Here is a 27,401-nt window from a genome sequence, read left to right on the forward strand (position 1 = left end):
TTGTGCACCATTTAAGATCTTTGTATAATGGAGCAATGATGACCCCACAAATAAAATTGCAATTCTGTCAGGTGTCGAGCTGGGTTGTCCTCTTAGTCCTTTGCGCTACATCCTGGCTCTAGACCCGATCTTGGCCAAAATTCAATTTGATAATAAACTTAGTGGTATATCAGTATCTCTTTCAGATCCTTTTAACCAGTTTTATGATGATGCTTCTAAACAAACAAATGGCAGCTGATTCCAAAACTGTCAATAATAAATCCCATTAAATTGTAGTAAAACAAATTCACCTTTATTTTAGAGCTATAATGCAATTTTGAGTTCTGTACTTAATTTCCAGAAGAGTTATTTGATTGGTTTGGATTGCTTTAGGGAAAAACATTGCCAAATTCCAGTAACTTGTTTTGTTGAAGAATTTTCTGGACAACCAGTTAAATAATCCAATGAAATTGATACTGTAAATATAATAGTTGGGAAACAAATTGGCAAAAGTGGCAACCAAGGTTAAAAGTGGCCAAAAAGGTTAATTTGTGGAGTAAATAGAACCCCAATCTCTACCATAGTTTGCTTTATATTACAACATACTTGTTGCCAGTTGTTTCAAATTTCAGTGGGGGGCTACCTCCTGTATTCTTCCAAAGACAACCACAGGGCTCTGTGGTCTCCAGGAGTTGACACCAACTCGACGGCACACTTTACCTTTACCCTCTGCCTGCTGGAATGGAAAAGAAACTGGAAATGTAATTTTTAAATTTTTATGGGGAACAGCATTCCCTCCCCACCCCCTGCTGCCTCAAGCCATAGCATTTAAGAAAACAGAGAATGCGGGGCTTACTCTCACAGCCATAGGACCTCATCTTTTCTCTCTCTGTGTGTCTTTTAATTTCTGTTAATGGGTTGGGTTTTTTTAATGGTTTATCAGAGAGGGAATAAATTAAATTCCATTTAGGTTCTTTTTAGTTCCCAGTAGCAAAGGAAAAAATGGGGAATTGGATGGTAGGAGAAAGGTGAATTCTCTTCTCCTGTTACTCCTGGGCCCGCCTACTTAAGAGTTCAATATTTTCTTATTTAAAAATGATATGTGAACCAAAGTACTTTGAGGGTGCTATTTCCGTTAAACACCTAAAAAAGGATTTATATTCTAGCATACTTGATAGAATCTTTTTTGCAATCAAATCTGAAAAGAGGAAAACTAAAGAACATCTCCCTCATTTGAAATCTTTAAATGTTCCAATTGAATATTTTAAGGATCAGAAAATTCCATATGCTTCATGAGACCTCTGCTGGAGAGCGTTCCATCATGTTTTTTGTGTAAATGCTTCTAAGCCTTGGTTGTCGGAGGAAAATCAAGCTTGCCCCAGGGTAATATGCCAGCAGTAAACTTCCTTGGTGGCTGATCTCCCTTGTGAAACCCTTGAGCACTTTTTCTGAAGGGCTGTTCACACCTGGAGGGCCTTAAGCAAGCAACATGATTGGCCAGATCTTTTAGAACAGTCATGGGAAGAAATAGTCTCTGGTAGAGAAGGTTTTGGTGTGCTCAGAGATCCTTTGAAGCTAGGGTCTTTTGTAAGGAAGAGAATGAGGCACTATTGACCACAAATCTCTATTAAATGAGCTTGTGAGGCTAATTATTGATCTGTACTTCAGTTACTTAATTTGTACATCATGTTAGCGTTAAGATGTAAAGACGTCTTAATTGCTCTACAGGACAAGAAATTAACATTCAAGTTTCCATTAATTTTATTTTGAGTAGGCTTAAATATTTAGTGCTTACTGAAAAAGGTGAGCTGTCAGTGCCACAGTGGAAATGTTTTTGGCCTTGGATGTCAGATGTTACTTCTCCAGTTATGTAAAAGAATGGGACTATTTTCTTTATCGTTTTGTATTTGTTGGATAGTAAAGCAGAACTCTGTATTAGTTCAGAATTTTATTTCACTGAATGATGCTTATTTAACATTTCTTTTTGATGCATGTATGTAAATATTGTATGTAGTACAATTATTTAAATAAAATATTTGCTTCCTAGAAATATTACTTGGAAGAAAGAAAAGGGTAAGATATTCAGAGTAAGCTTATAAGGTCTAGGGAAAAATAAGTGCTGCACAAGAGAAAAGCAAGTTCATTGGAGCCAGTGGCTCCAATATATACACAGTTTTTTCTGCTTCATATGGACTGCTTTAGAGTAAAGACAAGAGCCATCTCATTTACAACACTTTTCCTTACTTAAGAACATAGGAAGCTGCCATATATGGAGTCAGACCATAAGTCCTTCTACATAGACTGGCAGCAGCTTCTCCAAGCTTGCAGGCAGGAATCTCTCTCAGCCCTATCTTGGAGATGCCAGGGAGTGAACTTGGAACCTTTTGCTCTTCCTGGAGCAGCTCCATACCCTAAGAGGAATATCTTACAGTGCTCACATTCATATAGTCTCCCATTCATATGCAACCAGGGCAGACCGTGCTTAGCTAATGGGACAAGTCATGCTTGCTACCACAAGACCAGCTCTCCTCTCAGGGAGATAATCTCAGTGCCAGAAAATGGTGTATTAGAGTGCAGTGTTTATTTTGCAAAGAGTAAATTTGCTGGTCATTAACTGATACATACTTCAGATTTCAAACTCATGTTTGTGTATCCTTAATAGAACACACTGCACCTCAAAAGTGAATATGAAACTGTTTTACACAGAGTCAGACTATTGGCTGATCTGGTCCAGTATTGTCTACCCTAACTGGAAGTGGCCCTCCAAGGTCTTGGGCAGAAGCTTTTTCAGCCCTACTATTCAATATCCTTTTTAACTGGGGGTGTCATGGACTGAAACTTGGGTTTTATGCATATCACTGAGCTAGGGCACTTCCAAGTGACAGTTTACACAACCTCCCCCAACTCCAATGTATATTGTGTATTTTTTCTCTGTTTGCCTTTTCTTTTTCCAACACAAAGGCATCCAATAAATCAAAATTATTGCTCAGTATTAAAAATATTGAGTCTTGTCTGTGAAGTGTCAATGCCTATGAATTGGCCCAAAAGGTTTTATAATTGGAACACTCAAGGTAAGTGTAGTAATGTTATGTGAGGATTAGCTTAAGTTAATAGCCGGAAGATTTCTTTTTAAGCCCATCCTTAGTGAAAAATATCTAGCAAAGAAAACTAGTAAATGTTGAAGATCTTAAAAAAACTGATCATGGTTACTCAGAAAATATGAATACAAAAAGTCAACAAGTTGAGAAATGAGTGTCTTAATAAATTTTGAGACCAGTTTTTATTCAAAACAAGTTAGTCACAGAGAAATGGAAAGTGCCAGAGCATGAAGAAGAGTGGTACATCTTTAAAAACAACAACAGTTTTGACAATTATGACTAGATACTTTATCCAGGATTGAAAATAAGTGTGATGACACAATTCCAAACATAGATAGCACATTTAGCACCAGAATTCACACAGGAAGAGGAACCACACAAACAAAACCATGCAACATAATTTGCATAATATTCACCTGAATGTGTTTGAGGTCAAACAGCTCAGTTCATTTGTATGGCCAGTTTCCAGACAGTGGATAGGATTACTGACTGAGAATGTTTATAAAATGATCAATTAACTGCAATCTCAGATTGAAATCCTGCTATCAGTTATGCACTCATAAATCCCACTGACTTTAATGGAAGTCCGGTGCACATTATTACATGGTGGTTTACAGCTTACACATATCAAAGCTTCAGCAGTGATAAGATAGAATATTCAAGTAACATATTAATGTAGATAAGCTCTAAATGTTATCAAAAGTTCAGTAAGCAGATGCCTTGTGCTCTCATGTTTTGTGCATTCATCGAGTCCATGCAGGTAACCATTTTAACACATTATTTACCACAGATTGTGGTTGAGTCCTCCTTTCTACTAGGCAGAATTATACGGGTAGCTGAACTATCCTATGGTGAAAGCATAGAAACTCCACAGTAGTTTATTTATTCCAGGATACTGTAGTTGTATCATGTTTAGTAGAAAGGAGACCTAAACCACATATTGTGGTAAAATATGCAATAAAACAGTTGTCTTTACAAGCGCACTGTAATATCTAAAGGATAGCTTCTGTGGTAAGTTGTGTAGGCTTCAGATACATGTATGGCTTGAACATACTCCCTGTGTGAGCTCCTCTTTAGAAATGTAAGACCTTGATGCATTTGCTTGTTGGGGTGTTTAATTACATCTGAAGCTACTCAAAGAGAAGGTAGTTTAAGAATGTGTACAGATGTACATAATCTGAGCTGTGAGGTCACTGTAGAAACACACTCATTTTGTTTAGATCTTCTCTCTTTCAGATCAAACTTACAGGAAATTAGCATTGTGAGTTTTCAGCAGATGCCAGCTATGCACAGCACTGATTGGCTGGAACAAGGTGATGCTCCAGCCTACCTCCTCCTCCACTTCCTCCTACCTCTTCCTCAAAAATCTGCCCCCCATAAAAAAAATTCTACATGTTTCTCCCTTTAGGGTGGTGAATGTATATTTAATTGAATATACAGTGCACGTAGTAATTCAGGAGTTTAAAAAAGGTGAATGTCCTGTCTCAAACATAGGGGAGGGACAAGGCTACTGAATCAATAGTTCAATTTGCTAGCCAGTACAGCAGCGGGGAAGTAACTTGCTTAGGGAGCAAGAGGTTGCTGGTTCGAATCCCTGCTGGTATGTTTCCCAGACTATGGGAAACACCTATAGTGGGCAGAAGCAAAATAGGAAGATGCTGAAAGGCATCATCTCATACTTTGTGGGAGATGGCAATGGTAAACCCTTCTCTTGTATTTCTACCAAAGAAAACCACATGGCTCTATGGTCGCCAGGATTTGACACCAACTCAACGGCAGAACTTTACATCTGTTAAAGGCATTGTGGAGGTGGAAGGAAAGCTGGGCTCAAGCTGTGGGGTGGGGGAAAGAGAGAAACTGCAGCAAGCCCCAACACGGATGTTTATACACACTCTGCATAACATTTCCACCTGGAAATCCAGTACCAGAGCAAGAAACTGGCCAGCCCCTCTAGTTATATCTGGTGTTATTAGAAACATTCTAATAAATACGATAAATAAATTTTAGATATGGGGTCAGGCTAAAAAAACATATGAACTTCTATACTTTGAGATTTGTTTGCCTTTAATTTTTCTGCTTACACAGCATGTCGCCACATCTCTACAATCATAAAATTCATTTTAAAAGTCTTTGTCTTTTAGAACCCTAAACACAAACCAAGGGTCACAGAGGTATCTGGAGATGGGCATGCAGGTCAATGGAACTCAAGAGCATATTTTGCCTCTTCCAAAGGATATTAGAGCCCATGGTAAAACAATACACTTAGATTTCTGAGTTTTGGAATGCAGGAGACTGAACTCTGCAAATATTTGCATGAAAAATGGGATTTAAACATACAATGCAGTTATGAAAATTCATGGCCTTTTAAGTGTAAATTTACTTAGGTACTTTAATATGCAAGCATATTCCTATAGGTAGAACTACTACCAAATCAAAACAGACTATGATTTTCAAGAGAATCTTGGTAGTTCCCAAGAAAGTACTCAGTGGATATTCAGCAGAATGAAGGCTTTGGCTGTGGTTCTGACAGCTTTGTGGTTGTGTTGATGGATTCTCCAAATACAAATACCTCACTTGGCAGTTAAACATACTGCACGTATACACCACCTGTGGCTAAATGATGGTCCTCCAAATATATAGATAGAGCAGTGGGTGAATTCTATTCCCATTTTTATAAATTGCTCATCACCATGGCATCCAATATAAATGACCACTTTGTCAGCAGAAGGAACAGCACTGTAATGAGCAGCTTCCAAGCAGAGTACAGCATGTACCTTCTTAGAGAGGAGAGCTGGTATTGTGGTAGCAAGCATGACTTGTCTCCTTAGCTAAGCAGGGTCTGCCCTGGTTGCATATGAATGGGACACTAGATATGTGAGTACTGTTAGATATTCCCCTTAGGGTATGGAGCCTCTCTGGAAAGAGCAACTAGGTTTCAAGTTCCCTCCCTGGCCTCTCCAGGATAGGGCTGAGAGAGATTCCTGCCTGCAACCTGGAGAAGCCGTTGCTAGTCTGGGTAGACAATACTGAGCTAGATGGACCTATGGTCTTACTCAGTATATGGCAGCTTCCTATGTCGTACTGTGGAATTTAAATAAATATTAAAATAAGTCATTGGCCAAGAGATTACTCAGAAAATAAGTCATTGACTGAGAGATTACACTCTCTTGTCCCCTGTCAATTTATAATCAACTAGTAATTTTTAGCCCGTTGTAATAACGGGCGCTAGCCTTAAGGGGAGCTACTGCCACCTCTTGCTGAGGCCGCGGCCGCCATCGGGGCTAGTCGCCCCGCCACCGCCTCACCCGCACTCTCGGTGGCGTCGCAGCCGCCGCCAACGGGGCCAGTCGCCCCACCGCGGCCACAACTACCTTTGGCCGAGGCCGCGGCTCCGCCGCCGCCTCGGCCACACTCTCCTCCTGCCGTTGGCGGCGGCCGCTTCTCCTTGGCCCGCCGCTTCTGCTCCTCCCGGCCCTCTCGCCGTAACGGCGGCGGCCGCCATCGGAGCCAGTCGCTCCGCCGCGGCCACCGCCTGGTCCAACATGGCCGCCCGTCTCTGGGCGGCCGTATCTTTTTCGCCCGATCTGGGCATGCGCTCCGCGCATGCCCAGATCGGGCGAAAAAGACACGGGCGGCACGGACGCACGCCCAAGGCTTTTATGGGTAAGGATTGCTAGACGTTCCCTTGCTATAAAGACCTGCACAACAAGCAAATACAATGCAAAACACATGTTACATTTGATCTTGGAATTTTCCCTATGGAGTTCTTGAAATAGAGGTAGCATGTGTGCTGAACCAGTCAAACTCTCAACTCTGCACTTCTTTCTCTCTGCCAGTTAGTATTCTACAATAGACAGACAAGGCACAAAAAAGGGGAGCAACTGCAGGAGAGAGGGCATGCACATACCTCTTGCCTGTTGGCTCCCCAGAGGCATCTGGTGGGCCACTGTATGAAACAGGATGCTGGATTAGATGGGTCTTGTGCCTGATCCAGCAGTGCTGTTCTTATGTTCTTAAGGTAGACAGCCTCTGGTAGGACTTTAAATAGAAATTTACTGTTAAAGGAACTATAAACGTGTAGCCTGAACTGCAGGACAGCTGTCTGGAAACCAAATGTCCCTATACTGACTAAATTCTCTGGGCTTGGACAATTAACATGAATCTCTGATATATGTTTGCACTGACAAACTTGATTTTTACAGCTCTGCAAAAATAAATTGAATTAGGCACTTCAATATTCTGACATGATAAATGCTATAGAAATATGTAAGCATCTGGACAAGGAAAGGCAAGACAAGGCAGCATTAAAATGGACAATCTACTATTGCATCTTTATGAGTTGTTCCATTTATGGAGGCTGCTCAGAACTTCATCTATGTTTCTTAAGGCCAAGCAACATATTATATTAAATGTGCAGTTTGACTTTGCATGTTTTGGTTTTCTTACAGTTAAATTGTAACTGTGGTGGTGGGAGCACAATAAGATCAGGATTGTGACATCTGGGGAAGGGGTTATTTTAACTTTCCTCTTTGCTGTGGTCCTAATGAAAATCACACCCCTGAAACTGCAACTGGTGCCAATGAAAACTTCCCTTCCAGGACTAACAGCAGCTTTGGGAATGCAATTTTCATCAGGACTGCAGCACAAGAGGGTAAAATACCCGCTTCTTGTGTGCCACAGTCCAATACTAATTGATCAACCCTGTCTGGGGCTGATATTTAACTTAAACTCTGCCACCCACAAAAACAACAACGATGAACAACCATGCAGAGCTAAACTATACAAAACGTATTCTTTGGCTCTTAGTAGGCATCCCCTGGGGTTATGATCCTCGCCTTCATCCAGGCAGCTACTCCATGTTTGCATACAAGTGAAATTGTATATGGAATTAAGAGATGGACTAATACTACTGATTCCATGACCCTTCCCCTCATAGAATAGCCATCTTAATATATCCTCCCCCCAAAAGGAACTGCTGACATGTACATAATTCCTTAGGCTAGTTTTCTGTTATCCTGGGGCACCAAGGGGAACAGGAGTTGGTACACATAATTTCATGTACTTGCATAGCCTATGTGGCCACCCTTTTTAGCAAGCATGGGACAGTGCTGTTCTTGTACATACTGCAATGTACATACAGTCCACTGTTCCTAGTGTAATTCCCCCTCAGTTCCACCAAGTTGTAAAACAGGCAGCTGGGCAGCTCAGAAGCACAGGCCCGCCTGACCCTATGCAGTAGCCAGGACTATAGGTCTTTGTGCTCTTGTCTAAGCATCCCACAACTCCCTTGCTGCCTACATCACTTGGGACACCTGTGCCCTAAGATGGCTACCCATACATTAAGATTACTGAAAAGTCAGAGAGAGGGTGTAGAAGATCTAGCAAACTTTAACGAGGGGCAAAGATTTTATGAAGTTTGAGAAGCACTATGTTAGACAAACAAAACCTATCTTTTACTGTTGGCTTCAGTTTCTAACCCAACAAAACCAATAAAAGTGCAGTACTGTATCAATGATTCAACAATATTCTTTGGCGTCTGCTTAGTTAAACTGAATTAGCACCACAAAGAAGAAGAACGCTTCTCTGCATCTGTGCCAGTGTAGAGTTCAACGCCAGAATCCAGTCATCACAGATAATATTTAATTAATGCTGCTACCCCTTCACACAGGAATCTTCCAGGTCAGACACTTTACCCAGCATGTGTAATTTAACGGGAAGTACCAGCTCTGTCCTTGACAATGCAGTGGCTATGCAGACCATTGTGAGAAAACCAGACTGCAGATTTGAACGGAGCCTATGTTGTGTATTCCAGCGAAGGCTCCTTTGGATTCTCAGTTATCCAGCAGTATTTCCCCCCTTGATCATGAGACCACACAGGCTGACTGTTTGGCTTTTTCCCCTGTAGGGGAGCTTTGGCTCATTCTACCTGTAAGTGAAAAAATAGAAACAGAGCGATTAAAAGCTGCTAATAAAAGATACCAGGCTTTAAAAAAAAAGTCTCACATTTATCCAAGCCTTGTAAGATTCTCGCTTTTTATCCGCCCACACCATTACAGACACAGCCAGCAAACTTCAGAAACACTTCCCCAGATAACACTTCCCCAGATAAACACTTCCTTCCTTCTCAAATCATTTGGATATTTTTACTAATTATTTTTGAAAAGACACAAAATGAGGTCTTTCAACACATTAACAGAGTTGTATATACCCTCAAGGCGCTATGTAAATGAATAAAACTTTAACAGAATTGTGCACAAACAAGAAGGCTGGCTTGCCCGTAAGACCAACTGAGGGGGGTCACCTCACATGGCAGGCACCCCTCCTTACTTGATGGTGCACCAGTGGTGTGCTGCCACCACACCTTGTCCCCTCCTGGTGCTATTTTAAAATGAGGGGAAAGGAGCAGAAACAGCAGCAGAGGGAAGAGGAGAGTGTACGCTGGAATGCTCTCGTCCACATTCTTCTCTCTTCCATGACTCGTCTTCCTTCCCCTCTTTGAAGGGAGTGGAAGTAAGAGGACCATGTGAAGCAGCAGTGCTAGAACACTGCTGAGTAATGAGGGGAGCAGCAGTAGTGGTTCTCCTGTGCAGCGAGCAAGGGAAGATGTGCATGCACCATAGGTATATGTGTAGGGAGGTATTTGCCATGGCAAGGGAATTTTAAAAAATTGTATCCTCCCTCCCTCTCTCTCGCTCTCTCACACATGACATTTGGAGCAGATAAACAGTGGAGAGGGTGTATTTAACCCTCTCCCTGTCTACCGTTCCTCCACTCCTACATGTCCCCTGTGCCACAGTCTCTCCAAACGGATTCCAAATGCATGTTTGCCCTTCAAAGATAGCACATTTACTATGCATCCTAGATATATAACGGGGAGCCAACCCGAGCACTTCTAAATCTAGTTTTTAATTTATCATAATTCCAGTGGCACTTTTGAAATACTCTGAAGAAATCACGTTACTCTCAGACTCCTATTCCATACTTTTTCCACCTTCAGTAGATGCCATCTTGTGCCATACCTTCTATTTCCTTGAATAATTCCCTTTAGTAGATGGCACCTTAGCACACTGATACCTGAACATTAGTCCATCCTCAAAGGCAGGCCTTCAAAATTCCCCTTCCCAGGTTGCCAATGGCAACTATCCATCCTCCTCCGACAAGCTCATTCCTCCACCTGAGTTCTCCATTAGCTGCAAAGAATGCAAGGATAGAGGAAGTGTCTTTTTCCATTCACCAGGCATAATTCTTTCCTCCCTATTGAAGGACCAGGTGCAGGTTTGGAGTACTCCTAAGCAGCTTTGCTCCTGGATGCCCAGGTGGCAACTGTAGGCACGAGTGCCTGTGCACAGCTTTGTCTTGTGATCCAGTTGCACCCTTTTCTGCAGGGAGCAGATCACCCATGCCTTGGTCACATCAAAACTCTATTACTGCAACACACTCTACAATGAGGCTGCCCCTGAAAAGCATTTGGAAATGTCAGTTAGTTTAGAACACAGCTGCAAGACTGCTGTCGGGAACCAGTTAGAGGGAGCATATTACACTCCTGTTGTGCCTACCATCTATGGTGGCTCCAGATTTGTTTCTGGTCACAATTCAAGGTGCTGGCCATTATCTCTAAAGCTTTGAGTAGTTTAGGATCTGGGTTCCTAAAGGATCACCTCTTCCCATATGAAGCTACCCATCCACTAAGATCTTCTGGAGGACCCCTGCTCCATCTCCCACTGCCATCAGAGGCTCAGTTTGCAGGGACTGGAGATAGGGCCTTTTCTATTAATAGCATCTAGTTTATCAAGCAGCAACATTTGTTTATTTAGCATCTAAATACTAGCAACCTATTTAAGGCTGTGATCCTAAGCATCCTTACTTAGAAATAAGGACCACTGAAACTGTGGTAGGACTGAACCACAACTGACACCTAGATCGCTCAACTTGGCTAATAAGCCCAGCTACAATTTGTGGACCCACTCAAAGGGCAAGCTTCAGTAAGGCTCCCCTGCTCATGGTCAGAGATCTGCCTCCAGCTATTCTGAATAACTAGGCTTTGAAGCAGGCAACACTTTGAGGTTGTGCACACACAACTATGAGAGGGCAAGCAGTGCGGGTGGGGAGATGGCAGCAGGGATGAACCTACCTTGCCCCCAGATGATCATCTTCAGTGCACGACCTGCTCCTGGCAGCACAGATCACTGAAGGCAAGGAAGAGCAGGAATCCCCAAATGCACTGCACAAGCAGCACGGTGCATTTAGGGAGTCTCCCATGAGTCAGGCGCTCTAGGTGCCCAACTCTGAGTGCAGCCCGAGCATACACACAACTCTGGACCAACGGGGTGCGCACATCCTTTAACTCAGGTAAAAGCCCGGGTAAAAAACTCAGGCTTGCACAGAGGCAGCGCTGGGATGGGCCTTGATCCTGGCGATGCACACCAGCAACTGGGGTAGGGCCGCTCATGCGCACAGACTCTTTAACTGCTATATCAACATCCTTGCTAGGCTTCTGAGCTGAGCTGATTTTTTAAGATTTCCATTGCTGGAAAGAGAACTTTGAACTGTATAAAATGACAATTTTCTGCAGATAGAAAGTTTTGATAACCCTCACTTCGGACTAGACACTGGAAAAGGTGATTAAGAAATGCTTAGGAAGCTGCAGCTGGCAGGTTATCATCCTTTTTTTTTCCTGTAGGCAAGATGGCTTCTGTCATTACCTAGTTTTGTCACTAAGGGATGCAGCATTTCCTCTACTCAATTTATGTTTAAGTAACATTGCTCAAGTTAAAGCCATTATGGAGTCTGAACCTGTGTATGTCTCATGTTACAAAGCTTTCTGATCAAAAAGAAATAGACTGACCAAGAAGGGCTTCAAAATACATTAACTTAACTGTACAGTACATAAATGTTCCCCATTACATTTCAAATTTTAGCCATTAATTTTGGTCAATAAGAGCATCATTTCACTACACTAAGAATTCTCAACGTTTCTAACTGGTAGCTGTATTTTAATTTCCCCAACATTCACATTTTCTTTTGTGAACAGTCAGGAAACTCCCTGCCCATTTTCCAATACCAGAAATTCCTTCCCCATACTCTTATAGGGATGGGGCCACAACTCAGTGGTAGAGCATCTCCTTTGCATGCAGAAGGCCTGAAGTTCAATCCCTGGCATCTCCAGGTAGGGCTGGAGAAGACTACTGCTTGAAATCTTGGAGAGCTGCTGCCAGTCAGTGTAGACAATACTGACCTAGATGGACCACTGGTCTGACTTGGTAACTTCCTATGGTGCTACGTTACTCCACTACACTCCCAACTTTTTTGCTGTTTTATATATAGGTTTTTAAACTTTTTAAATAGAGTTGTAGTATTTTTATATTTAAATCTAATATTTGTACTTTTAATTGTGTTCTTTTTTACAATTGTGCATTTTAATTATACTGTAAACCACATTGGGGTTATTTTAATGAAAGGTGGTATATAAATTAAACAATAAAAATAAATAAATAATTTGAGCACATGTAAACATTTGTCTAATCCAGGTCCATAGCTAAGGCATGGGTCTTGTGGTAGCAAGCATGAATGGTCCTCTTAGCTAAGCAGGGTCTGCCCTGGTTTGCATTTGAATTGGATCCTCCCTGGTTTGCATTTGAGTGGGAGACTATATGTGAGCACTGGAAGATATTCCCCTCAGGGGATGGTGACAATCTGGGAAGAGCAGAAAGTTCCAAGTTCCCTCCCTGGCATCTCCAAGATAGGACTGAGAGAGACTCCGCCTGCAACTTTGGAGAAGCCACTGCCAGTCTGTGAAGACAATACTGCTTGATGGACCAATGGTCTGACTCTGTTTAAGGCAGCTTCCTATGTTCCTATGAGTAATAAATGCTTTTGAGTAATAAATAAATTTTGAATGCTTAGGTGCTGTTCACAAAAAGCTGAAAATTTATTTTTCTTGAATTTAAAAAGGGGTTTGGGCTAAATGTATTTTGTTTTTAACAAAGTATATAGGAATCACAAATTGCCCCCAGCATCATGCAGTTTTCCCCCAATCTCATGCTGAAGGTCTTCATGAAGTTCCTCCTCAACTCTCAGAATCATCTCAAGCTTTTGTAGGACAGGAATAAATTCCTCTTCTTCCGTAGCTTATTCTTCTCCCATGGTTTATGATGGTTTTGCAACTCCCTCACTTTCATCTACATTGGGCCCCGTCAGAGGATAGACTGGACAGTGCACAGATTCAATTTAGACAGAGTAACTGGTACCTCTGGGAGTTAAATGGGCATTTATCAAAATGAAGGAAAGCCCATCAATTTTAAGGGACTGAACAGCTGTAAGACACACTGCAGGCAGTTATTATTTGTTAGCAGGAGTGAAGGAAAGAACTGCTGTGAGTTGATCTAAACGGACTCTTACACAGGAGTCCAGAAATATTGTTTGGCTTTCTACCCAGGCTTTATTTGTGGTTGCCACCAACCTCTCCATCTCCCATGTACTTTGGCATGCACAAAATATTTGGGACAGAGACAGGATATTCTCTTATTTATGCAGGGGTATGGAGACCATTTTCACCCCAAAAGAAGCAAGAATTTCTCCCACTGTTTTTTACCTTCTCCATACCCCTGTGGAAATGAGAGCGCCAAGGATGGGATCTACATACCGCTAAATGACTCACTTACCAGGGCACTCTGCTCTCCAGGCAACACTTGAGTGGATTTGTGGCTGCCTAGCAGTGATCCTTCTAAGGCGTGCACATGTGCGTTTGCTCACATGTTTTTTAATGTCTGCTCAGTTAATTTTTGATCCTGCTCAGGTTGAATCAGGAAGGTCCTCTCTTTGAGTGCATGTGTGCACACACTGAAAATATTAAGACTGCCTAGTCTTATAGATCTAATTTCCAACCCAGTGATAAAGCCCTTCACCATGAACACTTTGAGGAAAGCAGCAAGAATTTCACTTTTTACACTTTTACTCTGATTAAGAGCATTGAAGAGTCTTATGGAAGACTGAAATAGGATAGGAGAAGCCTGTTTAGAACTCAGCTGGTGTATGTAAGGATGCATCATGAATATAGATACCCCCCATGATTGCCACAATTCCTCCGGTCAAATAAAGCTGTTTGAGAGGAGACATCTCAGTCTTGTTAAAACATCTGAATCACACTCACACGATTCAGGATGATGACTGACTTCCTCTTTGGAATCAAAAACCTGATTACTGAATCTATTTATAAAAAGGAGAGCAATGTGAATTTCTCCCATTAGCTTCTGTGTCATACTTATCTAAAAACAAAGCTATCAGACGAGCCTGCAATTGGGCTTCAGGATTATACTGAATTACACTGATTATCCTGAATCTTTGATATAGCTTCCACCCTCCAACTTTGCCCTTGTAATGCAGATGAAGGAGAGAGAGAGAGAGAGAGATTATGAGATAGCCACCATACATTACCCAGTAGGGAAAGGTTGGGGAAATGATTGCCTATGATGAAGGGGTTGGGGTAGGCTATACTTTTCCAAAAAGAAATATTGGGGAAGTATTTGTGGGTAAAAACTGAAAGACAGAGAGTTCTCCAGGAAGACTTACTTGAGGCACCTCCACTGCTACGAATGCTAACAGGGTGAGAGTTGGCTTGGCCCTCCTTCGGTGACTTCACAATCACAAAGTCTTCAATCTCACTAGTAACAGAATTGGCATCAGAATTCCCAGGTGGTGATCGCTTGGCCCTTTTGAAAAATCCACTGCCAAACCTCTTGCCCTGCTTGGAGCCAGCCTCTCCATTGGCAGCATCATCCTTCCTGAGGTCACGAATTGACTCTCTAGATTTGGACTTATATTTCAGGTCCAGATTGAACCGAGGAAATAACTTACGAGGACTCCGGTTTGCTCTGTTCAGATCCTCAAACGGAGGCTCAATATCTGGCAGCACTTGCTCCTCTGTGACAAGATCATCCAGAAATTTGTGTAGTCGCTTATTTGACTCACTTTCTTCTTCCCTTCTTTCTAGTTCCCCTTGTGACTCATGCCTCTGGCGTGAGGCCCAGCGCATCATTTCTCCTGGAGGAACCCCTACCACCAATCCATATTTTGGGCTGATGGCCTTCCGAGCCACAGTAGAAGAGGAAAACCCCTGTTTCCCAATGCCTTGACGGAAAGGGCATGGAATGTTCAGCTCTTTGTAGAGATTGACCTCCTCTGAAATGGCATAGAGCTCCCGGAATTCAATGTCAAACACCTCCACGTTCTGCCCTGTTAAGACCAAGAGAATGTTCCTGTCTATGTGGGAGGAGGTCCATGTGAAACTATAAAATGGAGAAAGAGCTGTTAGATGGCAATCAGAAACAGATACTTTCTCGCATCCAAGCTATGCCATTCAGAGGAAACTAGTAACCAGAGATTATAGCAACCCACCCAAGTAAGCAGCAAAAGGGTTTGTTAATTCAATGCTTGTTATTGGGAGACACTTATAGCAAAAAGAGCCTTGTAAGCCTGGATGCATACATTCAGATTGGTGTACCTAACACAGTCTGGCTAGCCCCATTATTAGGAATATTGAATCAAACCTAGCTAGTAAGGATACTCCCTGGAGGAGGCAGAAAACTGTCATGTCAATATATCACTCAAACACCAAGATTAGGAAATATCTTAGCCTGAGGCCTTGGAGAGCCACTGAAAGTAAAAGAGTGCAATCAGGGCTAGTTCATTAATGAGTGTGGTGAGGTGGGTTGGTGGGAGGAGGTGCCCCATGTGCCTCTCACTCACCAGCCACCTCCACCCTGCCACCCCTGTCATTCAGCAGCCGTGTGTCAGTCACCACCATTCCTCCTCTTGTAGTTTCAAACTACAGCGGGAAGGGAGCAGAGAAGAGGAGAGTAGTGGGCTATAGTATACCAAAGATGCTCTATCTTGGAAGAGTCCAGGGAGTGGGAGGAAAGAGTAGCAGGTGGCACACCCTGTGAGCCTCTGAGGGATAGTGGTGAGGGAAGAGTGGTGCATTGTGAATGCTGTGTAGTAGGGAGTGCTACTGTGCCACCTCAGGCATTAGGAAGACGGGGCTTGAGCCCCCACCCCCCAATTCTGGGATAGATGGACTAATTGTATCTGACATATTATCATTACGTATGTATATAGTAACATTAACATACATGGCTCTTTATGAGGAATGAGAGTATAAACTTGAGGGGGTTTATAGTCCAGATTATGACACAAGAAAGGGGAGGGGAGCAGAGGTAGGGTAAACAGGGGAAAACATTCAATCATTTCTGCTTGTTTTAGGTACACATATACAAATTAAGTTAATATCATATGTAAAGAATAGACTAAACTAAATTTGGAAATTTGGAAAGGCCTAGGGCAAGTTCAGTATATGTATGGTGCTCCTAAGTGAATAAATGACCTGTAGGATCCAGTAATGACTTTTTCACCATCCACCATCAGGAATCGGGAAGCCAAGTTGCCTTTGATCTTCCCTGATGGCATGTAGAACCCAACACCAGTCACACACCGCACTCGGATATTCTGATACAGAGGGAAAAACAAAGGCACAGTAAGCAACTTATAAAGGATGTTTTATAAACTGCTAGACATGGGTACAATGATCAGCTCACACTGAAATGCTCCCACATTCACATTTGCCTGCAGGTGACACATAGGAAGTAAGGAGGAGTGAGACATCAAAGGACATTTTCTCCACTGGCTCTCCCTCTCATTCATCAGCTTATTCACTGGGAAGCATCCAGACTAGTTGGTCATGACCAAGCACCACTAAAATTAAGGATAGGTTAGGCATGACCAACTTCAGTCCCATTAACTTCAAAGAAACTTGTTCATGACTAACTTAGGCTGGATGCTGCCCATTGTTTTCTAAAACACAGGTAGTTTGTCATGCAAAAGCTCAGACAGTTTTCTCTTCTGTTTGCCCTACTCAGTTATTCACATAATATTATTAATAGACTGAGTAATTACGTCTGAGGCTTGGCTCAAGTGGCTGTGGCTTCTGGGTGGCCATGATTTCTGGGTGGCTTTGGAATGCTTAAGATCATTGCGGAACGTGTGGGTAAGAAAGCTTAAACAGAACAGGATCTGCCCACTAGGGAACCCCTGTACAACTAAGGAACCCCTGCAAGTTGTAGAGGAATCAGAGGTGCATTCAGGGCATGCGCTCAGCCAGGGCTTGAGAACTCCAGGTGTCAGGGAGACACGGCAATGTAATTGTGGCACTTAAACTAGGATTTTCAGAGGTAGGATTATTTAATAAAATCTTAATTTGTCTCAGGCAGCCTTGTTTCTGTTCTAAGTATGTTACTTGTACAAGAGTTATAATTTTGTCAAGTGTCCATTGTCTGGCTCTTAGACTTTTTGGCTGGCTTTTAGATCCCAAGAAAATTTGTCAAAACCTGCACTCAGCTTTTTTGAGATGCCAACTAGTCCTGTTTGGGCCAAGCTGTTGCCTCAAAAACTGAGAGAGCATACCCTAGAATCTGTCCAACACTCCCCCTGAAGCTTCACATGACAGGGAAAGATAGGTAACGCCAGATAAGGTGCCCAAAATACAGTTTGATTGCCACTACTAACCTGCATATCACAGGAAATCCTGATGACTCGGGGCTCTTTTTTAAAATCTTAAGAATACAATTTTAAAACAACAACACTAAACACAATGAAAACCAGAGTTAAGAATGGCAAAAGAGAAGCCACCTGTGATCCGACTTCAGCACATTTTCAGTCTTCAAATGTTCTTAATACATAAATTTAATAAGCAGGATGTGTGTACATGTAAATAACTGCATGTAGTTAAAGGAAATTAACAGAAGAGAACCATCAAGTCTAAGGACCCAATTAGACAACACATCTATTGCATGACAGGGGCCTTGTAAAATGTAAATAGCAGCCAGGAGCAGGCCTGGATCTAGATTAGGACTCTTGTGGGGAGAGGGGCTTTACCAGCACCTTGGGCCCTCCCATGCAGATCAGCCCCCCCCCCAAGCAGAATGTTCCCTCCTGGACCAATGAGAGTTGCAGTGGGGGAGGAGGGGTCCAATCCAAATAGGGATTGTAGTGGGACAAAAGGTTAAAGCCCCCTGCTGTGACCCAAATCCAGATTGGGTCCCTGGTTGCACATTTTAAAAAACCCCAACATGTAAGCCCCAATCATGCAATAGGCATATCATCTAATTTAGCTCTCAAAACACAGCACTTTGTGACTTTCTGTAAATACTATCACACAGCCAGATTGCCTGTTACCTGTAAAGCCTGGCAGTTGTCATGTTTAATTAACAGATAATGTAAAATGCCTAAGCATGATGAATGTTGAGAACTGCCTGACATCTATCAATATATTCTCATGGCCCATAATAACAGGATCAGAACTGGAAGCTCCTGGTCAAACCCAAACCACCAAGGGATACCAGCCCACAAGTTACCAATCAAGGAAGGAGTTTCTGGCAACAGGATCTGCCAGCAAGCTAGGTTGTGAGGCCAGAACCTTGGTCTTCTGTGCTTTCATTTATTCTCAAAGTAGCCCTCCAAGAAACTAGTCAATCACCAGGACTCCTATCAAAATTTTCTGAGCATGTTCATATGTTACACTACACTTCTACAGTTTATACCTATGACCTGCTTCTGAAATGCTGTGTAAGCATTTGATTGACCTTCCTTACAGAGAACCTGACACAATATTGTTACCTAATCTGAAAAACAGATTAGGAAACAGAAGCAGTATGCCTTGGGTGTTGCAGTTATTCATCTTCTACATACAGAACATTCCAAATGTTCAAAAGAGATACAAGGTCTACTTCACACAAGCTGGATTTTCAATGTGAGTAACATTTCTGTGTAGGGAAACCAGGTGTACATCATGTACACACCACTTGATGGGACAATGGTACACATTTATTTCTTCAAACTCCATGAGGAAAAACACTTGTGTGAAATAGACCTTCTGGCTGTCATGAGTGGGGTCTCACTTCTATACTTCCAGACAATGAATTCAGTTTCCCTCTCCCCATCTCTAGGCTTGCCAGTTGGCCAAATAAGAGCCTCTTTCTCCATCATTTTGCTTTTTTCCCTCAGGCAAAGGTTCTGGCCAATTTTGGGATGCTGCTAAGCCCTACCCTTTTGCCACTGGATTTCATTTCACTATACAACCCCCTTCCCACCACCACATTTCTCAAGGGTTGGCAGTTTTGCAACATCACCAAGTCTTGCCTCAGAAATCACATGTTGTTGTCGGCATCTGATCTGGCAACCCGACCCGACTCCTGCTCCTCCCAAGCACTTAGGGCAGTTTATTATAACAGCAGAAGCATAACAAACCATTCCTCAATAAAGAAATCATAACTCCATGAACTCCATTATCAAAAGTGATCGGTTGGTGCCGAGAGGCAAGCAAATGATGCATCACTGAAGGCCCATGTGAAAAGAAACATTTTACAATATTTTATAAATATCATTCAGCTCCATAAGCTAAGAGCACTACAAAGGCAGCTCCATTATGCACCTCAACAGTTCTATATAGCACCAAGATAGAATATGAAGCAAGAAATCCCTGGCAGATCTCAAAAGACTCACAGGAGGACTCTGATATTCTTTAATCTAGTATGCAGTGCAAGGTTCATAGGTGACAAGGTGAGGCTGATGCTACCATCTAGTTAACTAGTATGGCAGGCTATTGTTTTATAGCTGCTTCCCTCACAAACACAAATTGATCTTATGTAGATTTAACAAAGAGTTGGTTCAAAAACATCTCCATTTTCTGCTTCCCATTCCCCTTCCCTTCCCGACTCCACCCCCACCCCACACACACACTTTCTACCACTGGGACAAACTTATAAACAACAAAACATAAAAGCTTACTGAACAGAATACAACAGTTATAGAATACAACACATTCTTTATCAGGAAGAGGAAGAGCCTAAGCCTATTGCTCCCTTAGCAAACTCAAAGGATATAACAACAGAATTTGGTGAGTAGATTTTTTCAGTGATTATACAAGTCCATTTCCCCTTTTTGACAACCCCCCCCCCCCAACTAACTAAAGATGTCTTTTCATGATTATAAGGCAGTGATCTTCACTATTTTTCAAGTGGGGACCACTTTGGTAAAAAAACATTCAATGTAAGAGCTATTTCCCACCACTGGCCTTCCCACAGTATTATGCTTTCCCCTTTAAGAGCCTTGTCAAGCCCTAGCTTCATCTTAGAAGGTGTGAACCGAGCACTGGGAAGGGCAGCCTTTCCCAGCACTTTCCGCATAGAGCTTTAAATCTGGGAACAGTGGCAGCACCATTAAAAATGAGGGAGGGCACAGAAGAGGTAAAGTGCATTTCTGGGGGTGGAAGCTATGTCCCACATATTAGATTTCCAAAATAGAAATGGGGGAGCAGGGGTGGGGGCAACTACTGGGGGGGGGCACTCCCCCCGACAAGGAAAGCACCTGGAAAGCTCTGTTTCCCTTAAAGGATCCCCACTGGCAGTGAGCGAAGTGCAGCACTGTGTGGTGGTTGCCTCCTTGCAGTGCCAGAGGGGTTGTGAAGTATTCAGCTTTGGCCAAAGCTTCACAGAGACCTAATAAGCAATTGATCAGGGAGCCACCCTTAGGGTTGATGAGAGTCACCACTGGCTCCTAGGCCTTGCAGTGAAGAACACCACTATAAAGAGAAGATAGCTCTCACACACAGAATGAAATCAACCATATAGTGCAATATGCTCTAGCCTAGGGCCCTCCTAAACCAAGGTCATTGATATGATTTAATTATGTATTTTGGTTTAGAACATCTGAGTTTTCTGTTGTCTCTAAAACAGAACTGTAAACCGCCCAGAGATGCAGGTTGTGGGTGGTATAAAAATATACTAAACAAACAAACAAATAAATAAAATATATCTGTTTTTCATGAAGTGCAATTTCATTACATGAACTGCATGAAGGGGAGGACACAACATAATCTAAGTTTTTGGTGAGTGAAAATTGCTAGTTGGCTTCAACCATCAACAATGCTGTTCTTGGCTCATCATCACATGTCAAACTGCCTTATATCAAGTCAGACCATTGGCCCATCGAGTTCAGAATTACCTGCTCTGACTAGCAGCAGCTCTTCCAAGCCTAAGGCAGAGAACTTCCCAGATCCCACCCAAGATGCTTTAACTGGAGATACCAGGGACTGAACCTGGGACCTTCTGCATGCAAAGCACATGTTCTGCCACTCAGTTTCAGATCTTCTTTGTCAGCACATGCCTCCAAAGTCTATAGGTGATCAAAGGTAGAAGGAGTAGGAGGGCTGAAGTCTTGATTCCTTGCTTAGGCAAAACTCCACAAGTTATCTGACTATCCTCAGGACTCATTTGGGTTAGTTCCCATATTACACTAGATCATGTTTTTGAACATGCAGAAAATCATCTGGCCGCCACTGACTCATTGTTAATGCATGGATCTCAGCTGCAGCAGCTTTCATGACTGGCAGCATGCATTTTGGAACATTAATATCCAACTCATAGGAACATAGGAAACTGCCATATACTGAGTCAGACTATTTGTCTATCTAGCTCAGTATTGTCTTCACAGACTGGCAGCGGCTTCTCCAAGGTTGCAGGCAGGAATCTCTCTCAGCCCTATCTTGGAGAAGCCAGGGAGGGAACTTGAAACCTACTGCTCTTCCCAGAGCGGCTTCATCCCCTGAGGGGAATATCTTGCAGTGCTCACACATCAAGTCTCCCATTCAGATGCAACCAGGGCAGACCCTGCTTAGCTATGGGGACAAGTCATGCTTGCTACCACAAGACCAGCTCTCCTCTCCTCAAATTTTTTAAAAATGTATATATGCAGAAACCTGTCCAGACTTAATATGGTATATACTGATCTAAACAAATTGATCTAACTTCCTTCTTTCTGAAAAAGAAATACCAAATTTATGTTGCTGGTAAGGGAAGGAAGGGCCCATCACAATATTTCCAGTTGAAGTCACAAGATCAGGAACATGCATTCTTGTAAATATCGCCTTTAATTAATATTACAATGTAGTCTCATCCTCAGGAACCAATACAATCACCTATTTAATTTAAAAATAGGTGTTCCTCATTCCCTCTCTTATGTGTGAGAGGACAAGAGAGAAAGCATTTACTTTAGCTTTGAAGTAGACTTCAGCTTCGCATTATACAAACTCAAGAAAACATGGTTTTCTTCAAGCCATATTAGGGAACAAACCAGCTTCTGAAACCACTGTTTGATCCTGGTTTGTTTTCCTTAACTATGGTTTGAAGTAAACCATGGTTTCTCAAATTTGTAAGCCTGTTCACTTCCTTGCAGAGCAGGTTATGCACAGCACCAGGCAGGGCCCTTAAAGTTTGTGCATAATGTACAACTGTGCTTTACTTCAAATCAAAAGAAAAAGCATTGTCTCTCCACCTCTTGCGAGTTAAGTAGAGGAAAGGGGAAAGTGCATGAGCCCACAGTACACAGAAGCTTGTTCTTGCAGCAGGAAACCATGGTTCCTATTACAGCTGAACTGGACTACTGAGAAACTGGAAATGATCCCACACTGTAGACTTGGATTAAAGGAGGGTCAGAGTCTAAAAAAAGCTGAAGATTAGTACACTTATTTGAACAGGTATGTCCTGTTTAACTGGCCCTATTATACTCTTGAAATGGTTATAATAACTTAGCCCTCCATCAAGATAATTTTCTTCAATGTGTCTGAACATTACAGCACATCTGTACTTTGATAATTCTTAATAGGCTTTAGCAATCAAATTTCACAGTCAAATCATTTTTTTTTTATCCAGCCATGCATGGAGAAAGCAGCTTGCTTCCATACACAGCATCAGGCAGGGCCCTTAAAAGGAAAGTGAAGCTCCGGGAAGCCCCAATGACATTTTGGAAGTGAAGGCACATAAGGAACACTGGGAAATACATAGCCAGGTCTCACAGTCAGTAAGACCCAGTTCGTAAGAGTGAGCAGGGAGAGCAAGTTAAGCCCGCTCTCCCCACTCAGGATCAGAGCGGGAGCCCTGGGCGGCCAAATCGGCCGCCCACACAATTGCTGGCTCCGTGATGGAGCCGGCAGGGGCTGGGGAGCTCGGGGGCCGTGCGGCCCCCGGAAGCTCCAGTAAGCCCCGTGCGAGCACACAGGGCATACTGGGGAGACCCCCGGAGCTGGGAGGTGGCTTTACGCCTCCCCTCCAGGGGTCTACTCATGAGTAACCGCGGCGTGGAGCCATGCCATGGCTACTCACGAGCTTTAAAACCAGGTTTGCAGAGTGCACGCTCCGCAAACCTGGTTTTAGGGCAGGGGTAGTTAGGTGGGTTTGGGTTACCCGCCTAGGAACCACTGGGCTCGCAGCTGAGCCCGGTGGTTCACATGATGTGAATAGTGTGAATAGCCTTGTAGTCTATTCCAGTGCTTTCCCCATCAAGCTCTATGGGAAAAGAGCTGAGAAGGACTACATTTGCCAGCATTCCTTATATACCTTTGATGGCATCACTAGGACTTCCCACCGCTCTGCTTCCCTTTAACAGACGACCCATTGCCATGTACAAACCAATTCTGTGTGGTAGTAAAGAGGAGTAGCTGCCTCCACATAGGCCCAGAGGTGAAGTACAGCTTCGATGCTTTGAATCTGAATCTTTGCATAGACCTAATTCTCAGCAGTCAGAACATAGGAACATGCCATATACTGAGTCAGACCATTGGTCTATCTAGCTCAGTATTGTCTTCACAGACTGGCAGCAGCTTCTCCAAGGTTGCAGGCAGGAATCTCTCTGAGCCCTATCTTGGGGAAGCCAGGGAGGGAACTTGAAACCTTCTGCTCTTCCCAGAGCGGCTTCATCCCCTGAGGGGAACATCTTGCACTGCTCACACATCAAGTCTCCCATTCATATGCAACCAGGGCAGATCCTACTTAGCTATGGGGACAAGTCATGCTTGCTACCACAAGACCAGCTCTCCTCTCCTCTTTGATTATAATATCAAAGTACAAATATCTTACCCGGATCTGGAAGTCATTGAGCTCCATGCCTTTGCACATCTCCAGGAAGAATGTAGAACCTTCTTCGTCCAAGATTATGTAAACTGGGATCCGACGCCTATTTGCTGCTTCTACAATATCCCGGAAGATGTCCCTGTCAGTGAACTGGTCCATGACTACAGCAATGATCTGGTCATGGACAAAAAGAAAACACCACTTGAAGAAACAAAATAAGCAATATTGCTATAAAACACAGATTTAGATATTCAAGCCAGCAGGGCACATAAAATGGGTCTATGACACACTTAGCTATGAGAAACGCATGTGTTAACATATTCAAAATTTAAAAGCCATTATTTCATAGCAAAGATCTTACTGCCTGCACTGACTAGAAAGTACTAAAGCTTGTTAGTTCTTGTTGAGAATCATCCTGGGGTTTGCAGAGAGCGTTCTATGTTAAGCAGTTGCCTGAAGAATCATTACGATTTTCATTTTTCTTTGCATTGCCTGCACTACATTGCCACACAGCGATTTAACCTACATTGTCTGGGAGACATTCCACCCCGCAACCCAATCTAATATTCATTCATCCGGCAAGACCAATCACATCATCCAGAAACAACTATCACAGTCAACCCCTATGCAGGACTGAACCAATAGACCTATTGATTAAAAACAATAAAGCACCCATCCTTACTTTTCCTTGAAAAAGAAACAAAATGAAAAAAGCTGTAACTGACATATGAGCAGCTAAAAACAATAATAATCGCCACACAAATGTTAGGAGATATCAAAGTTATGGAAGCTCTGGACACAATTATTGCTGTTTCTGTTGCAATGGAAGGAAATTTTAATATTTCCTCCTCTTGCCAAGTATATAGCTTTCATCTCATCACTTGACATTTATATATATAGGCCCACATGTTCTACAACATAATGTGACCATTCTGAGTTATCTGCACTCCTGCAGGTGCCTAAGGAAGGGCTAAACGTCTTGTGTAATGATGTAAATACTCAGAGGTGCACCTAGGTAATTTTGGAGCCTGGACCTAGAGGCCTTTGGAGCCCCACCACCACCACCACGAGGGATGTGCGAACTGGCTTGAGGTTGAGCCGATTTGCTATCGAAATGGGCCAACTTGAGGGCTTGCCCTCAAGCTGGACTGGGCCTGGTTTGGCTCACCCTCGAGCCAAACCCCGCAAGCTGGTTCAGGGGTTCAAAGGATTTTTTAAAAAAAATTCACAGACTCACCGCCGGGTCTGGGTCAGCGGCGGCCACAGGGGGGTCCTCTGCCTTCTCCCCCTCTCTCCACCAGCCTTCTCCCTCTCTAAAAAGGGCCGGTTTGTCCCATTTTCGGGCCCTTCCTCCGGTGGTGGCGATTTTGGAGGCTGCTGCACATGCCCAATGGGCATCTGCGTGGCCTGGGTCATTAGTATAAACCAGTTATATTCATGCAAACATGCATTAGCAGAAACATTTCAACACGCAATGTAACATACTTCCACCCCACATATTTCATTCCCCACTCCCCCCTTGTCTCTATAGTAGAGGTCACACTTGGCCACCTTGCACAGGTCACAGTCACGCTCGCCTGCTCAGCACAGCATGGGCCAGTGGTGCAGCACTGCAACCTGAGACAGACTAAAGAGGATTTGGGGGCCCTCGGGGTGTGTGGAGGCCCTGGACTTCTGCAAATACTGGAAGTAGCACGTCTGCACTTTGGGACCGCTACTTACACTGGCAGACACTCCATGTAGTGGAATACCAGCATTAGGGACCTGCTGGAGCTTCTATGCAACATAAAATATGTTTCCAATGGAAGTAATGCCGCAGAAATGCCTGCGCACTATTTTAGGTCATTGCACAACTTCCCACCTCTGCAACACCACCAGGACTGCCTTTCACATTGCAGCAGCCCTGACAGGCCCCTAACACTGGTGTTCTATTGCACAGAATGTCGGCCATTATTTTCAATGTACGTAGCAATCCAAAAGTGTGGGTGCTCTATTTTAAATATTTTTACTCTTGCACATGTCTGCCAGCACTTCCTTAAGAACCCACAGCAGTGTGGGCAGCTCAGAACCACCCATGTCACACTGCAAAATATGTGGGCCATTAATATTAAAAATATGTATATACTGCTTTTCAGTTTAAAAAGTTCTCAAAGCAGTTTGTATTACAAAATGAATTAGAAGGTTTTATGTCCTAAAAGGGCTCACAACTTAAAAAGAAACACAAGGTAGATATCAGCAACAACAGCCACTGGAAGAACACTGTGCTGGATTGACAGGATCAGTTCCCTTCCATTGCTAAATATGAGAGCCCATACTCTATAAAGGTGCCTCTGTACCTAGTTAGCAGGGGTTATATAGAAAACTGACACAGAAGTCCTGTCCAAATGAAAAGAACAGAAAGGAACATAAATTCTGGCAAAAGAAATGCAAGGAGACAACAATGGATGCAAAAAGAGAGTTTGAGGAGCATAATGCTAGAAGTTTCATGGGGAATAACAAAAACTTATTTAAATATACCAGAAACAGAAAATCTGCCAAGGAGGAGGAGGTTGGACCATTAGATGATGAAGGTATGAAAGTGATTATTAAGGAGGATAAGGAGACTGCAAATAAGCTGAATGAATTCTTTGCATCTGTCTTCATGGCGGAGGATACTGACCATATACCTGCTCCGGAACTGAGCTTCTCAGGCTTGGAGGCTGAAGAACTGGGGCAATCTGAGGTGATGAAAGATGATGTTCTAAACTGTCTTGAAAAACTAAAATTTAACAAATGGCCAGGGCCGGATGGCATCCACCCAAGAGTTCTGAAGGAACTCAAATGTGAAATTGCTGATCTCCTAGAAAAAAAATTGTAACTTGTCCCTCCAATCAGGCTCTGTACCAGAGGACTGGAAAGTAGCTAATGTAACTCCGATTTTCGAAAAGGGGTCTGGCAGGATCTGGGAAACTACAGGCCAGTTAGCTTAACTTCAGTGCTGGGTAAATTGATGGAAAGCATACTTAAGAAAAAATGTTAAACATAGAAGAACAGACCTTGATCAAGGAGAGCCAGCATGGCTTCTGCAAGGGCAAGTCTTGCCTCACTAACCTTGTGCAGTTCTTTGAAAGTGTCAACAGACATGTAGATAAAGGTGATCCAGTTGAAAGAGTATACTTGGACTTGCAAAACGTTTTTGACAAAGTTGGCCACCAAAGTCTCTTGAGTCATGGGATAAGAGGACAAATTCATGTGTGGATTGATAACTGGTTGAAGGAAAGGAAACAGAGGATAGGGATACATGCACAATTTTCACAATGGAGGGAAGTAAAAAGTGGGATCCCCCTGGGATCTGTACTGGGACCAGTGTTCTTTAACTTGTTCATAAATG

At 43.0% G+C, this 27,401-nt stretch overlaps 1 protein-coding gene across 1 annotated transcript in view; it reads right to left on the reverse strand.

The window, feature by feature from the left end:
- Window positions 1-590: 590 nt before the first annotated feature.
- Window positions 591-27,401, reverse strand: part of FAM83F (family with sequence similarity 83 member F) — a 36,447-nt gene continuing 9,636 nt past the window's right edge. The window contains exons 2-7 of the mRNA XM_053252006.1: window positions 24,038-24,205; window positions 16,456-16,577; window positions 14,642-15,361; window positions 8,799-8,999; window positions 6,985-7,115; window positions 591-715 (exon numbers count right to left, since the gene is read on the reverse strand). Of these exons, the coding sequence (XP_053107981.1) occupies window positions 8,939-8,999; window positions 14,642-15,361; window positions 16,456-16,577; window positions 24,038-24,205 (1,071 nt within the window). The 3' untranslated portion in view covers window positions 591-715; window positions 6,985-7,115; window positions 8,799-8,938. The remainder of the gene's footprint in view (window positions 716-6,984; window positions 7,116-8,798; window positions 9,000-14,641; window positions 15,362-16,455; window positions 16,578-24,037; window positions 24,206-27,401) is intronic.

This window comes from Hemicordylus capensis, chromosome 5, assembly GCF_027244095.1.
Source record: "Hemicordylus capensis ecotype Gifberg chromosome 5, rHemCap1.1.pri, whole genome shotgun sequence".
In the NCBI taxonomy this organism is placed as follows: domain Eukaryota; kingdom Metazoa; phylum Chordata; class Lepidosauria; order Squamata; family Cordylidae; genus Hemicordylus; species Hemicordylus capensis.